Here is a 15,956-nt window from a genome sequence, read left to right as displayed (position 1 = left end):
TTTGAACATAACTGGTTAAGAATTAAAGAGTTGGAGGTTGTTATTTCATACAATATGTTACATAGTGTTATTTTAAAAATATGTATTTGTAGAGGTAAAAAATATGATATCTTCATGTATCATTATATTTTAAAATCATTTATTTAAAATTTTTCAATATCAACCCAACTGAACTGAATCGTATGTATCGACCCATTCTTCGAAGATTTAATTCAGATTTTGCGAGAAAATATTATAAAACTAGATTGATTATTTTATTGGTTTCATTTTTTTCTTCTCAAAGATTGAAACAAACCAACTTATTACACTCCTGGATTGTTTTCAATTGTTTCTTCTGCATCTTAGAAATTATGGTTGTACATAACATAGCTCCGCAAAATCGGTTTGTGAGGTGATTATTGCTTCAATTTATAGACACATTTAACACATCCTCTCACAATGAAGATTGAACATCTGGAGTGTGGATATAAATAGTGGATAGTCCAATAATAAAAATCTGATAGCAGGTGATCCAACAAATCTTGGAGGAGACTCTGATACGGTAAAAATTGTCACCACTTATAAACATAACATTGTTAGATGATCTCATATCCCATGTGGGATTCTTTAACATTCATATCGTTTTACAAAGAAAGAAAACTACACGGAAAAAACATAATTACTCCCTCCGTCCCTATATCTAAGCACTCTTTTATTAGAGGCAAATGATGCTTATATACAGAGATGGATGAAGTATATATCATTCTTAAATATAGGTTTGGTCAAAACAAATATCATGTCTTTTAATTTATTTTTCCTATCAAAAAATAGTAATAACAATAGATAGTGTTTGGATATAAATTATAATATACTATAGAGTACTTGTCACTATATGCATGCTGTTTGTGGGAAACTAGCTGCTTATCATATCCTTACATGTTAGGTTATCCCGACATCCCCAGCCATAATTTCTATTGTTCCAACATTTCTTTATATAGAATTATGATTTCTGACAAAAGAGAGTATATATAAAATCATGATCTTGTGCAATGGTAAGTAGCCATTCAAAATAAAAGGATGGAAAAAATTTTAATGTAAAAAAAAAGGAGAGAAACCACCGATATTAGATCCCAAAATATTGAAAAAAATGTTGCAGCTTATCCAATCCAATTGTCCCCATTCAAGAGGCAAACCACCGATTTTAGATCCCAAAAAAGTAACCATTATTTTTTTTTTGGCTCTTTATTGACATATTCAAAATTAGTGATGGAAATTAATAGAGACTAGCTCAATAGTTCTTACAATGAGCAAATCTAGTGATAGGATCTTGACCCCAAATCTAGAGCCAAGGCTCCATATACAAAACTAGGTTTTAATTTCTCTCTCAAAAAAAAAAAAAACTAGGTTTTAATTTATTCGAATTTCTAACTAGAAATTGTTTTCTCCTGCTTACCTATTGGACATGGATGTCCAATAGGTAGTAGAAATCATGGTATGGTTCATGAATGGGAAACAACAAGAAGAAATCCAAGGGGTTCCAAAAGAACTTAGACACTTTTTTTTTTTAATAATATGATAGATATATGCATTTACATGTTCATTACAAATTTAAAAAGTATTTCTAAATATAAAACTGTTTATGGGAATAGACAAAAATTCCCAAAAAAAGAGTGTGAATAAAGTTGTCTTAAAAATGAGAATAAAGTCATGTATAAATATCTATTAACTTACCTATTATAAAATCCTTCAAAAAAAAAAAACTTACCTATTATAAAAGCTTTCAAAAATATTATAATATTAATCAAACATCTTTCTTTTAAAATATATAGCAATACAATTTTATCCTTACATTCCTAGGAATAAATGTAATAAACTTAAAATAAACACCCCATTGATTTTAACTTTTATTTTCATGAGAATGAATCAAGATCCTATAATATATGAAAACAAATATGAGCATGTGAATGATCTAAACTATTGAAATATAAAAAGGGGATAGTATTGATAGAATGATAGTATTGATTTTTTATTTTAACTAGGAGAAAAGATGGTTAAGAGTTTTTTTTAGAAAGAATTGGTTAAGAGTTGAGATGTGAAACTTAAAACAAACACCCCTCTCTCTAGCAAAAAACATGTTTTTTAGTAGTAAAAAAGTTACTAAAAATATTTTAGATATATTTTAAGCTGACCCGATTTCATCTTAAATAAATTTGAAATTTATTATTTTATTAACAAAAAAAATTATGTCTAAACTATAGTAGGTAGGGTTTAAGAGACTGCTTATGATTTTTTAAAAGGAGGATGTTAACAAGACCCTTTCTAAAATGAATATGATTGATTACAATAATCCATCTCAAACTCTTCCCTTGCTCACTCTTAATTAAATTCAACGGTTGAGTTAAGTTAGTGAGTCTATTGATTTAATGAGTTATTAAGTAGAGTAACTTTACACAGATTTACTTAATTATGGAATTATTTGAATTTGTAATTATTTTTTAGATAATCATGTAGGCATATCTTTTATTTATTTTTCATAAATTTCTTGTAGACATATTTTTTGTAATTATTTTGAAGATAATATATAATCTTTAAGGCATATCTATAGTAAAGATGAAAACAAATCTTCTTGTTATGATTTTGTAAAAAAATATATAATAAAATCTTCTTCTCATGAAAAAGAGAGGATAAAACCAAATCTGATTTACATATTGAGTTGATTACATAATAGAAACGGGACATCTTGTTTTTATTCCGAAATTTCCCAGTCTTAATTCACACTCTCTTTTAATCAAATGAACTCATTAATTGATTTTTTTTTTGCATAAAGCCATGCTCCCCAATAAAGCCATGCATATATGGCGAAATTAAAGGACATATAGTACCTACTTGTGGGGTTAGGTTCAACAGAAGAGACTAGTCTAGTCTATGATAATATGATAAATTAAGATTTGAATTTTGGCTGAGAAATATACTCACATTTAATGTTCGATAATGTCAAAACTCTATAGTGATTATAATACACTTTAAACAAGTATATGTTCACTTTAAAGATTCTTGTTCATTAGGAAAAATCCCATAACAAAGACATTATATAAACAGTACATTAGTTAATCATTTAAATAAAGACCAACATTATTTTTCAATCATGAAGATAAACTTAGCCTAAAGACTAAAATTCCTACTTTACATTTAATATAATTGTTCAAATGCAATTTTCTTGTACAATTTTTCTTATTCTCCTTTTCTTTCCCCCTCCAATACTCCATGTTTGTCTTTCTGTCTCTTTCACAAAAATCAAATTTATTTTCTTGTTTGATTAGGAAGATCTCCAAACTTGTAGATCCATCATTCCTCTTTTGCCAATCCCTTCTGCTTGATCCACTTCAGATACTGGACTAGCCTTTTCAAAATTAATTTTACATTTAACAGAGAAGCTACCATCTTTTTGTTTTGGAGTCGCGTCTGCAATATGAAAAAATACGGTTATAATCCAATCAGCGAGGAAACTGTTTAATTATGTGCATATTTAGATTGTCGGTGAGTTTCGCAATATCACAATGACACTAAATTTGTTAAAGCTCTAAAGTGTAGTTATTGCGACAATAACTTTACCGCATTGTGATTATGCCAAACTAACGGCTAATACAGGAATCATAAGAAGCTACGAACCTCTTGTTACAACCGATTCCGGAGATGGAAATCTTGTCAAAAGTTTCTGACACATGACAGTTCCTTGAAAGTCTAGGAAAGAATAGTCCAGAAATTGTGACCTTTCAAAATTCGTCATCTGCTCAAAACCAAAAGAATTCGTCCATGTGTCTAGCACACCGGGAACAGCAGGCAAGACTAGTCTTTCCACTCCAAGTTGCTTTAGCTTCTGATGAAAGAAAAAAATTAAAGTGAGAAATTTGATAATAAACTTGGAATAACTTACACAATAGAAATGAATTACAATTCAAATGTCACAGGCCATATCAAGATGATTTAATATAGTTCACAAAAACAACCAGATAAAATGACAAACTTTATGATTTTTATGTCACCTTTTCGAGCTCATCCATTAAAACGCGGCACATTCCAAGTCGTCTGTACTGAAATCTGGTACCTACGAGGGGCACTTCTGCTATCTTCTCTCCAAATATCCTAAAACATGAAATGCCAAGTTACGGAAACTTGAAATGCAATCACTGAATCATGCATAATCTGTTATTGTATTTATTCTTAGTAGTAGCAGATCCTATACTCACCTCACAGTCGCCACACTAATCAATTCTTCATTTCTCTCTAGAAGTACAGTATAGAAACCCTGGAAGTTTAGTCGATTGAGCTCAGACCTACGAGGTTCCGAAGTACATACATCAGGCATTGGCGCAAAGTGAATGTAATAATAATGCCGGTCAAGTTAGAGGTAAAATACCATGATTACAAACAATGTAAACCTGGTAACAAATCCATCAGTGAATGGACTCAAAGATGTACATACAATCAAAACTAAGGTTTCGAGGTGCAAACATGGATGGAATTTAAAACCTATAGTGATACTTTTGCATGCCATCTTGTTTGATCGAAAAAAAGAAATCTAAGCACAGAAGGAGTTAAAAGCTATATGATATATCCATTAGAATCATATTTGAATCAAATAACCAAAATCGCAATAAATACTCAACATGAGCCGAAATACTTTGTTTACTCCTCAAACACTAATCATGATGCCATCTATATAGGCATAGATTTTGCAGGATAAGTTGGACGACAAGAAATGTGTACATAAAATAAGGAAACGTTTTTATTAGTATCTTCAAATAAATATGTTACGGTCCAAGAAATTCCATCCTGCATGATAAACGTAAAGCCGCAAACTTTGCCCTAACACTATATATGCAACAAAAGAAATCCTAAATTCTAACATATCTATGTATTGTATAAAAATAGTAGAGTTTGTTTATTTTTATTTTTTATTGATGATAAAGTTGGTAGATCAGAGAATTGATTACTTTCAGTTGTTACCTGAATATTACCACCATGGTGTAATGGAAAAGGCTCAAAATTGAAGGTAAGCAAAGCTATTTCAGCAGGTTCAACTCATGATGTTATATGCATGAATTGTGAGTATGCGACAAACAAAGTTTGCAAACAATCATAAAAAAAAATGATAAACATAAATTGAAGGATAAGAATGTCTAACCTTTGGTTGAATATAACATCTTCCACGATATCTCTGCTAGAGAAAGGGTTATGCAGGGGCTCAAAACATTCATGCATCACCGAGAGTGCAACACTCAGTTTGCTGTAATTCTCCACCACTAAGTCACTTTCAGCACCGCCAACACCGCAAGTCTCAGAGTTGACATACTTCACCAATGTCCAAGTTAGATTGTCTGCCCCCACTAAAACTGGCTTTCCTAATAGATTCTGGAGCCCAGTATAGACCTGCGAAAAGTGCATACGCGTAAATGTAGAGTAAAACCATTGTCATAAAACATAATTCTAGCAGTGTATATTTAAGTTACAAGGCCTTAAATGTTTCACTAGCATCAAACTTAAATCTGTTTTGCTTTTGATGTCTTAACACTTACCAATCACCAAAAATCATGCATTGTCGACTTGCTACTTAGCTATTAAATGACAGCCATTAATAGATGCAACCATGATCTGAATAAAGAGCTCATTGTTGGACTAGAAAGTGCTAAGTGTTTGAATTGGATGTGGAGTAGTTAGTTTTGATAAAGAAAAAAAGAATGGTTAAGTAATGCTTCCAACAAATGTCAAATCAGAATAAATAGAAGCAGAAACCAATTCTTCATGCAAAATGAGATGAAAATATTTCTAAACTAGAAGAAAAAAGGGAGGTGGAATTAACTTACCCGTTCACACTCTTCTCCACAGAACCAATTTTTCATACATCGTCTTGAATCATCTTTTTCTCCATTTCTGAGGCACTCAACATGATCTACAGAGTTGAAGACATTTTTCATTGGTCAAATTTTTCATTGGTCAAAATATGTAGTTATTCACACAAACTAAAACACATCACAAAGGAATGGATGGAATATTGGATAAAATCTATATATCAGCTCACATTTATGTTCACACTGAATGCAAGTAAGAAAGTGTCCATCCTCAGTCTCTTCAATTTTATTTTGGCCGCAAATCCCGCAACGGCATGATGGACAAAACCAATCACCATCAGGGATGCCCTTCACATGCAGAATGAAACTTAATATGGCATGAAGTACTGAATTGAAGGAGTTACATGGAAACAAAAAGGAAAGGAAATATAGCGACAAGATAGAACTTAATATGTTTGATTGAAAAGGAAACTTGTTAATAATCTACCTCCAAATTAAGACAATTCTTATGATACGCCGAGGGGCATTGGTCGCATAAAATGAGTTCACCACCGTAGTTACAAACAGAACAAATGTTGTCATTTTCACCTTCAAACAGATCATTGTGCGGTTTCTCCGTAATTTCTCTTGTCCTGTGATCTTGCATTACTTCCATCATGCAATCTAACAGTGACCTACCATCCTTCAAAAATATACAAGCCGAAGGCCTGCAGTTACTGCTTCCACCAGCATGGTTTGCAAAGCCACTGAGTCCATATAGATTCTGACAACAGGTGCACCTAATTCCTTCGCGAGTTATCCTCCCTTCAAACATAGGAGAGTTTCCTCCTTCGGTTTCCCAGTAAAAGACCTTGTACTTTGGCAACACAATGTTGCAATCTATTAACCAAGACAGAATATTTTGAGGCTTTTGATATGACGAACCCAAAACCTTCTGCACCCTTTTGCTTGATCTTAGCACCCGGGTAAGTACTTCACTCTCTAAGTCCTTTTGTGTGCTAGCCTTTGAAGTCCTTGCGCGTTTATGGTTTCTCTTTGCAGTTGGTGGTGAACCATCTATAGTACGTAATTCAGGCTCTTTTTGAAGCAATTGGGACACACTCGAAAGTAGATCATCATCATCACCATGATCAGAATTAGTCCATTCGGGAATCTTTTCTTTAAGGTATAGTCTGCATGCACCTTGAAGTGTGCCTAAACACTGATCTTGTGGAGACTTGTACAAAGTAGTCTTCCTTCTTTCAGTTGGGTAGTCAAACATCCATCCTTCTGATAACAGATGTTTTTTCGCCTTCAATTTCCACTTTCTCTTATCAGACGAGTTTCTCTCTAATGAGTGACAGTAGTATTTCACGATGGCTAGAGGACAAAATTCTGGTTCAACTTGAAATTTAACTGGAGAAGGTTCATTGGTTGGAGGACAAACGTTGAAACCTTGACTCATTTGGGGTGGATCAGAGAGCAGATGTGAAAGATTGCTGTCAATTTGAGGTGGCCCAGAGTTCATGTTAGGATCCTCTTGCAAAATTTTAGTAACTTGAAAAATGGAAGTGTAAAACTTTGGATTAAGTTTATCCGGAGACTTGTACCGGTATCGTCTATGTGGAGGAGTATTGTTTTCGGTCCATTCAATTGTCCATCCAAGATAAACAAGATGTTTTCTTACTTTCGTCTTCAAAAGCTCCCGAACCGTCTTGCTCCTACATCCAAGTGCATACTCATCAATAACTTCAGGACAGAATTCAACTTCAGACAGTTCCAATGGCTTCCAAATTATGGACTTAGAACGTCTCCGTTTTCGATTTTTATCTGATTCAAGCTCTTCATGTAAAAGAATGTCCTTCTCAAATTCCACATCCACCATTTGATTTTTATCTGATTCAAGCTCTTCATGTAAAAGAATTTCCTTCTCAAACTCCACATCCACCATTTGACTTTTATCTGATTCAAGCTCTTCATGTAAAAGATTTTCCTTCTCAAATTCCTCATCCACCAAAGGAATGATGCTTGTGCTGCCACAGTTTTGATCAGTAACCAACAAGTTTAAGGAGTCAGCGTTTTCCTCAGGCTTATCAGATATTCCAATGTCAGAACCAAATGCATTACCTTGATTAGTAGCCTCACACTGAACATTATCAGTTGGTTCAAATGACTCTCCTTCGAGTAAATTGTTTGGAATGTTTAAGGCAGGGCGAACTTCGCTTAATGTGAGGGTATAGTAATCACCAATTACCTCAACAACAAGGTCTCTCCACAACTCCTTCACATTACAAGTCCATTCTCTAATGGTTTCAGCAAAATCCTTTCTCATCCTAATATCATACCAAATCTGTTTCACTGAGACTGCAACATAGGATACCCTCTCACACTCCTCAAACAACTCGAGAAACACCCATTTCCCTCTCGGTAACCAATTCTCAGTTGACTCATCCCAATCCTGAGTGATCCTCAATTGTTTAACTCCAACCTTCATTTCATCACCTAAATCTGGGAAGAATATGCTCCTATCCTTCATTCCATTGCAGCGATCGAATATCACACCTTCCCACCAAGCATCCTGATATTTCACATCAACACATTGTCCGAATGGAAGATCCTTTATCAGTAACTCAATTGGAGGCGGTAATGGTCTAATCAGGCCTCGCTGATAGCTACAATCTAAAGCAGATGAAGAATTAACACCATCCAAAACACTAGAAACATCCACCACTTCAATAAGATAATCCGATTCTTCATCATCAAGAATATTGTCGTATTTGACATAACGCGTCTTCCTCCCGCAGCGGAGAATTTTCCCCGGATGCCACGATCCCAGAAAACCATCTTCCAAACTTCTCAACTGAAAAATTAAAAAAAATAAACTTTTCATAAAAAATTCTTTCAAGTGGAAATTTCAGATGAAGGAAATCACCATTCACACAACATGCATGTATCTCAAATCAAAAAACAATTGTTAAAAAAATGCAAAAGTGTTGATAAAGGAAATAACATTTAGTCCACATTACCATAAACAGCATTTATCCTATTCCCAATTCATCACTTGCATGAAATCTAAAACAGCGTAAAACAAGAAAAATCAAAACAATTTAAGAAAATGAGAATTATGAAAACAAAAATCATAGATGAGTAACATCAAAATCCACCGAAACCATAAATCAACAACAGAATTACAAGAAAATCAAAGGATCATAAACAGAGAAACAAAGAAAATTCTTGATACAAAAGAATCATAACAATTGTGTAAAAAAAAACCTCAAAGAAACCCTAAGAACATCAAATCACAAAACCAAAAACAAAATCAACAACCCAGAAATTCATAACCAAATAAAAATAAAATCTTTATCAAAAATGAAGAAGAAAAAACCGAAATCACAAATCATATTACATTACCTCAACTTTTTCATTGACAAGAAGCTTTCTCTTCAAAAATCTTCTTTTCCTTTTTCGATTTCCATTATCACTCTTATCACCATCAACCTCCATTGATGATTGATGTAAGAAAATTCAGAAAGAAAGAAAAAACTTATCAATGCAGAAGAAACTGTGATTCATACGTACCCTTTTTCAAGAAAACAATGAAAAAAACACAGAATCAAAGGAAACGACAAAAACCACAACGTTAATCCATCGAAAAAAAACTTAGATTATTTTTCTGTTTCTCTCTCTTTCTGTGTTTTGTTTCAGTTCAGTTCTGTTTTATGAGAGTGTTGAAGTTTGATCACTTCAACATAACATAATAATAAGGATTCTGAGCTTTGTTGTGATTGGTCCACGTGTACAAAAACCATGCACGTTACTTATGTGTTTTGATGGAACTGTTTAATAACCATGTTCCTTTCCTCATGTTATTTTTGTTTCAGTTTAACGGCTTATTATAGAGTGTGGTCCAGTGTGTGAGGGTGCAGCGTATAGGCGACGCCGTTTTGAGAGTGGACCCTACCCTACTATAAACTCTAACGTACTTTTTGAGACTAAAGGAAAAGATTTTGTTTTTATTTTGTGTAGATGGAATATATTCTTTTTTTGTCAGGTAGTTTATTGGTTATAATTCACTTTTTTTAAAGTGAATAAGTGTGGTGTTTGGGGTTCGAACCGCAGCGCCTGCATATAACAATGCATGTCTCTACCAATTGAGGTATGCTTACGAGGACGTAGATTGAATATTTAATGAAGAAATAAAATTAATTAAAGCATTGATGTAGTAAATGGGATGTGATAAAAGAGGGCGGTTTAGATTGGAAACTAGAAAGAAAAAAATTTGATGTTTGAACATTTACGAATATTTGTTTTGATAATTGATATATGCTTAAAATAAGAAAACAATGTCATAATAATATTTTTGACAAAAAAAAAATGTCACAATAATATTTGATGGTGATTTGATTAATATATATATATTTTTAAACTGATTTGATAAATTAATGTTTTTGCATATACTTTTTATTCAATTACATAATTTATATTCATTGTTGGTTTTTAAATTTTATTTTTGGTCAATTTGATGATCAGGATAATTATAGATATAATAAGAGATAAGTCAAGATAAATATTATAAAAGTAAGTGTGTATGATGTCATGTGTTTGATGATCATCTGATAATAAATTATCACATAGTGTCATATTTTATGTACATGATTAATTGTTATCTTATGCAACCCAAAAAAATCAAGATAGTTTATCTTATGATATCTTTTTTTTTTTTTTTTTTTTTAAAAAACGACTATAGTTAGTTATCAGTTGTTAGGAACAATTTTAAAAATCTTAGGATTGGGTTGAGTTGGTATTAGTAACAATTTTAGTTTGCAAAACCACGTCCATTTGTACCATCAGCAGTGGGACCTACACCACTTACACCACCATCATCATTTCAACCCTCACGAGTGGGACCTAAACTAGTGCGACCTTCATTTGTCTCATTCCTAACAGGTGGGGCCATACAAGGATATTTTATCAATGGGTTAAGAACTACAATTTCAGGTTGTGACATAGGTGAACAACATACAAATGGACCCTATCAAATTGATGTGCAATATTCTGCATCCTTCTACAACCATTATCACTATTCAAAACAATCATTCCATCTTCCAAAGCAGGATCATAATACCACAGAGATTGAAGAGTTTGGTAACCTAATCTTTTTAATGTTGTTAATAATGCAAAATAGGAGAAATAATTTGGGTCACATTCTAGTACTTCTTCTGGACCTACATACTCAAAGTCCATAAAACTACAAAAGTCCCCAACATGATGTATGACACACTCAAAGATTTGGTCCATCTCTTCTGAGCCATTAAGGAAAGAAAGGAATAAACCCTAATCAAATGTATGCATAAAATCCAACACAACAGACAAAAATCAACTTTTAAGAAGAAAAATAATAATAGAATATCCAAATTCATGCATACAGAACCTTAAAAGGTAAAAAAAATCATTCAAATTTCAAAACCCTATAAAATTTTCCAAAACCCTAGAAAGTTTTCAAAACCCTAATCAGAACAAAAATACTTTTTCTACTTGTGATTCACAACGAAGATGAGGAAACAAACCTAGAATTGGATCCGAGTTGAAGATTCGTCTTCGTTTCTAAGCTTTCCTTTCTTTTTCCTTTCGTTTCTTCTTCTTCTATCTCTGCGTTTTCTTCTCCTTTCTCTCTATACGTTTTCTTCATTCTCTCTCTATCTTCTCCGAATTGTAAGGGTTATGCCAATGTGGAGAGTCACATGTGCAAACATAACGTTTTTTGAAAAAAACTTAACAAAATGGACCAACTAAGTAAATGGAGGAAGACTTATGAGACCAAATTGACACACTTAATAGTTGAGGGACCACACTGAAAAAATAAAACAAGTTAGGGGATCAGATGATGTATTAAGCCTTAGTTGTTAGATAAATGTTTTTTTCCCTTTTCCAATACTTGCATATGATAAAATAAGTTTTCAATTCTATCACGTTAAATTATATTTTTGAAGAAAAAAATTGTTGTTCATGTCTTGATGTTCTAGACACATAAAAATTATAAGTTAAAAAGAACATTCAAATTAGCAATTGAATATAATTGTATTATTATATTGATTAAATTTACTTGACTAGAAAAGTATGAAAACTTGATTTAAGTGATTGAAATTAGAAATGTAATACCCCAAAGCTCTGATTATTTATGTATTAGTTTTGTTGGTCAATTGTTCTAATTGTTAAATGTTTAGACATCTGAACATCAATATGAGATGGCTAGAATAGTTTAGAACTTTTTTTATGACAATTAATCGATTAATGTAATGAAGTAATCAAATAGGAGGAGTTAATAGATTGATCTGTCTAGATAACCAATTAATATACAAGTGTTACCAAATTTTCCTGTTTTCATTCACTTATGAGTCTTTAATGTTTTTGTTAAAAGAAACAATATTTAAAATTTTGTACTTATTTTTTCTTAAAGAAACTTCTACATTTATTATGAAACCATATTTATAATAAACTAAGACCTTCCACAATGCAGCACCTCGTTTGGGTGCTTAAACGGGTCCCGACTGTACACATCACTCATTTCGTAATTAATATATAATAAACACATAATCTCTCCAACGTAGCACCCGAAATAAATTATTAAATGAGTCTAAGTAATAACTATATATCATTAAATTTTAACAATAATTTATATATTCACTCATAATTATATAATTTTTAAATATTGAATTAATTTCATTATAAACAATAAAAAAGTGAATTTTTTAATTTTATTAATAATTCAAAAAAATTAAACTTGAAAAAAAATCAAATTATAATAAATTACATCAGCTTGATTTCAATTTTTTAACTTTAAGATGAATGAATTATTTGATGTAGTAAAAGTCTTTCATTGAAAATTCAAAAAGTTAATCGATTAAATATAAGACTTATAAGTATTATTTAATTTATTTTGTTACTATTAAAATAATTAATAATTGAATAGAGAAAAAAATTACAATTAATTATATATGTGGGACCCACATGTAATATGGGAGAGATGGTGCCTATAAAAACATCCATCTCTATAGGCACCCAATTAATTGATGTTATAATTGGGGTGTTTAGTTAGCTTGACGCTAAAAAGGGGAAGAACCCCTATTATAGATGGTCTTAATTTTGTAATAAATATACCAAACTTATGTGAAGCAATCATGAACCATACATATTAAAAACAATCTTAATCGTGTTTTTATCTCTACAACGAAGATTTTATTTTGACCAAATGGGGAGACAATGAAGGCAATTGTGGCTATGGAGAAAACATATAATAGTATCTTAAAAAAGGGTGAAATTAAAGGCTGGAGTGTGGATTGTGATGTTTGGTTAATAATAGTAGATTGTGAAATAAGAATAGGAGAATTCTAACCATTGCATTTGAGGTATTGGTTAAAGTACTAAAATAAATATATTTGTATCGAAAAGTGGTGTAATTATTGCTAAGAAAAAAGTAAAGACTTGTATTTCCAAGACAAAATTTCTATTAATGGAATCCTTAACCATTGCCCTTAGGGCACTGGTTACCAAGACCCATATGAATATTGTGAGTTATAATATTACAAAGTTATTGAATGATGTGGTAAAAAGAGGCACCTAAAAGCTTTGATTAGTGCAATATATCTGTGTCCAATGGATCGCAACTACCAAGAAAAAATATTTTTTTTGGTTCGACCTGTAATTTTATATGAAATATCGGACAATATCGATTTTGTAAAACTTTTTCCCCGAGATCTATTCCAGGAAAGGGATAATCTGGAACTCAAAGTTGTCAATTATATTCTTTATGGAAATGGAAAATCCATTCGGGGAATTTCATATTGAGTTTGTATAAAGAAAAAATATATGGAAGTTATATATGAATTTTTGTGTGAAATATTGTGGGAATCGAAGAAAGTGAGCTTTTATTTCAGATCTTCAAATGATAGATCAGCGAAGAGTTCTCATGGGTCAAAGGTGTTCTAGATTGTCAAAATATCCACAAACGGTTCACTTTTTCCAAAGGGGTTTTCCCTAGCTTTCATGCTAGAATTGAATGGAAGAATCTTAAGGTTGTGGAAAAAAAAGTGCTCTCTAATCCATGGTGTAATTTATGTCTTGTAAGAACCATATGATCCTGGAACCTTTCACCAGGTTTACTTAGAATATAGTTTGGACTATTGGGTTTAATCCTTAAATAGTGCACCAAACTAAGACCTAACTATGGATAGTACACATTTATGGACTTACTCGCGAATGTTAGACGCTAAAATTTTGTTTGAAAATCTAGGGGGTTTTCGACATTCCTTTGACTTTTGATGAGGCAACTATTATGAGGAAATCAGCCACTTTGCACGAGTGTTAATATATATATGTTGATTTAAATTTTGAATTCGCGTGAATGAATTTTTGTTGAAAAGGAATGAATTTGATTTTTATGTGGATGTTGAGCATGCGAAAATTCCACCTTTCTGCAACTCATGTAAGATAATTGGATAATCTTATAAGAATTAAAAATATTAAGACTCTAAAAAATTATTTCTGCAAGTTCAGTAGTTGTGCACAAGTAACACAAAGTGAAGACATTTTCTGAGCTTACCACATTAAATACTAAAGCTGAGAAAATTGATGAAGTGACACCACACTTCTTACAAGTCTAGTTCCTATCTCTCGTGTAATTTTTCGGAGGTCAAGCTATTTGATTAGTTTTGACTCATTTTTTATTTCGCGACTGAACTTTTAATTTTTTCAAAAGAAAGTGGAAAAAGGTTTAAATACCACATTTTTAAAGATTAAGGGTTCAGGGGTTGGTTATATTTAGGGAAGGTGTTAGCACCCTAAATATTCGTAGTACTCTACGAGAACCTCTTGATTTTATTTAACTTTTTGTGCTTAAACTTGCTTGCTTTCTAAAAGAAGGAATTAAAGTGATAAAAGGAAAAGGAACATTTTTATTTACATTTTTTTATTGATTTGGAAGGACATGGTCCTTTGCCTACGTACCCGTAAGGGATCAAAACCTCGTAGTTCGGGGTAGAAATTGACGTTTGATTGGTTTTGTGGTTTTTATTAGTTTTGAAAAAAGTTTTAAAGAGAAAAGCCAAGTGTCAAAAAGAATTTGTTCGTGTTTTTTATATTGAAAGAAAAATGACTCAAAGTAGAATTAAAATTGATTTGAAGTTTGATTAAGAAAGAAAATAAAAAGAACGACCACTTGATTGAAAATCAAGGTTTATTATGAAAATATTTTGTGATTTTTGATTATTTGAATGTTTTTCTTGTTTTTGATATTAATTAAAAAATTAAAAGTAAACTAACGTAACAAGAAAATAAAAGCACGAGGAATTTTCGTAGTGACGTTGGATCACCACGAAAAACCCTTTTCTAACCTAATATTTTTTGCATTTTTTTAAATATATATAAAAGGGGAATAAATAAAATAAAATAAAAGAAAGGGACATTCGAAGGGACAAAATTACCGAAGGGACAAAATTTCAAAGGGACAAAATTACCGAAGGGACAAAATTCCGAAGGGGCAGAAAAAAGAGGGAGAAGAAAAGAATAGCTCGTCAACACAAGCTAAGTAGGGAGAAGAGAGAAAAGTTCTTTGACAACTCAAGAGAACTTTTGGTGTGTGAAATTGTGTGGAATAAGGGCTCTATTTATAGGTGAGGAGGTTGATGAAAAATGAAAAATTGGTTTAATGGAAATGATGAACAATTATGGTGAATTTTGAAAAAGGAATGTTAAAGTTGACACTTGACTTGAATTTTTTTTTAGACCTTGGACATTTTATTTTTGGACCTATTGACACTTTGTTTTTTTTTTTGGACACTAATTAATTAAAAAAGAAATAAATAAAATAAATCTAATACGAAATAAAATAAAAACAAATTAAAATAAATTATGTAAAGTAAAATAAAATTAAAAGATGGAAAATAAAAGGTAAGATAAAACTAAAAGACTAAGAAAATAAAAAAGATAAAAAAGTGAGAAGAGGGGTCGGAATCGGTACAAAGATGAGGTATTTTAAAATACTTTTCTGCCGATTTTTTTTGAAAAACCAGAGAATATTCTGAGTCAGACGGTGTATGAATGTAGGTTCCTAGGTCAAAAATTGGGGTACGAAACTATCAATTATGCATGTTG

General features: G+C 31.6%; 1 protein-coding gene across 1 annotated transcript; it reads right to left on the bottom strand.

Annotated features, from left to right (window-relative positions):
• Window positions 1-3,021: 3,021 nt before the first annotated feature.
• LOC11410633 (uncharacterized) lies at window positions 3,022-9,516 on the bottom strand. The gene is made up of 9 exons (XM_024784936.2): window positions 9,219-9,516; window positions 6,316-8,667; window positions 6,059-6,176; window positions 5,844-5,929; window positions 5,165-5,409; window positions 4,227-4,313; window positions 4,023-4,122; window positions 3,649-3,856; window positions 3,022-3,441 (listed from the first exon to the last, which is right to left on the bottom strand). Exons 1-9 carry the CDS (start codon window positions 9,309-9,311, stop codon window positions 3,296-3,298), a joined length of 3,435 nt encoding a protein of 1,144 aa, XP_024640704.2. The 5' UTR covers window positions 9,312-9,516; the 3' UTR covers window positions 3,022-3,295.
• Between the last annotated feature and the right edge of the window lie 6,440 nt (window positions 9,517-15,956).

This window comes from Medicago truncatula, chromosome 5 (assembly GCF_003473485.1).
Source record: "Medicago truncatula cultivar Jemalong A17 chromosome 5, MtrunA17r5.0-ANR, whole genome shotgun sequence".
Taxonomy (NCBI): Eukaryota; Viridiplantae; Streptophyta; class Magnoliopsida; order Fabales; family Fabaceae; genus Medicago; species Medicago truncatula.
Note: the sequence above shows the minus strand (reverse complement) of the source record. Positions and strands in the feature narration are given on the sequence as shown.

Excerpts from the sequence above, each read along its gene's own strand:
- LOC11410633 (XM_024784936.2), bottom strand. The coding sequence starts at position 9,311 with ATGGAGGTTGATGGTGATAAGAGTGATAATGGAAATCGAAAAAGGAAA. Across the intron at positions 6,177-6,315 it reads AGAATTGTCTTAATTTGGAG|GGCATCCCTGATGGTGATTG; the intron begins GTAGATTATTAA and ends CTGCATGTGAAG. Across the intron at positions 3,442-3,648 it reads GGAATCGGTTGTAACAAGAG|ACGCGACTCCAAAACAAAAA; the intron begins GTTCGTAGCTTC and ends TTCATATTGCAG.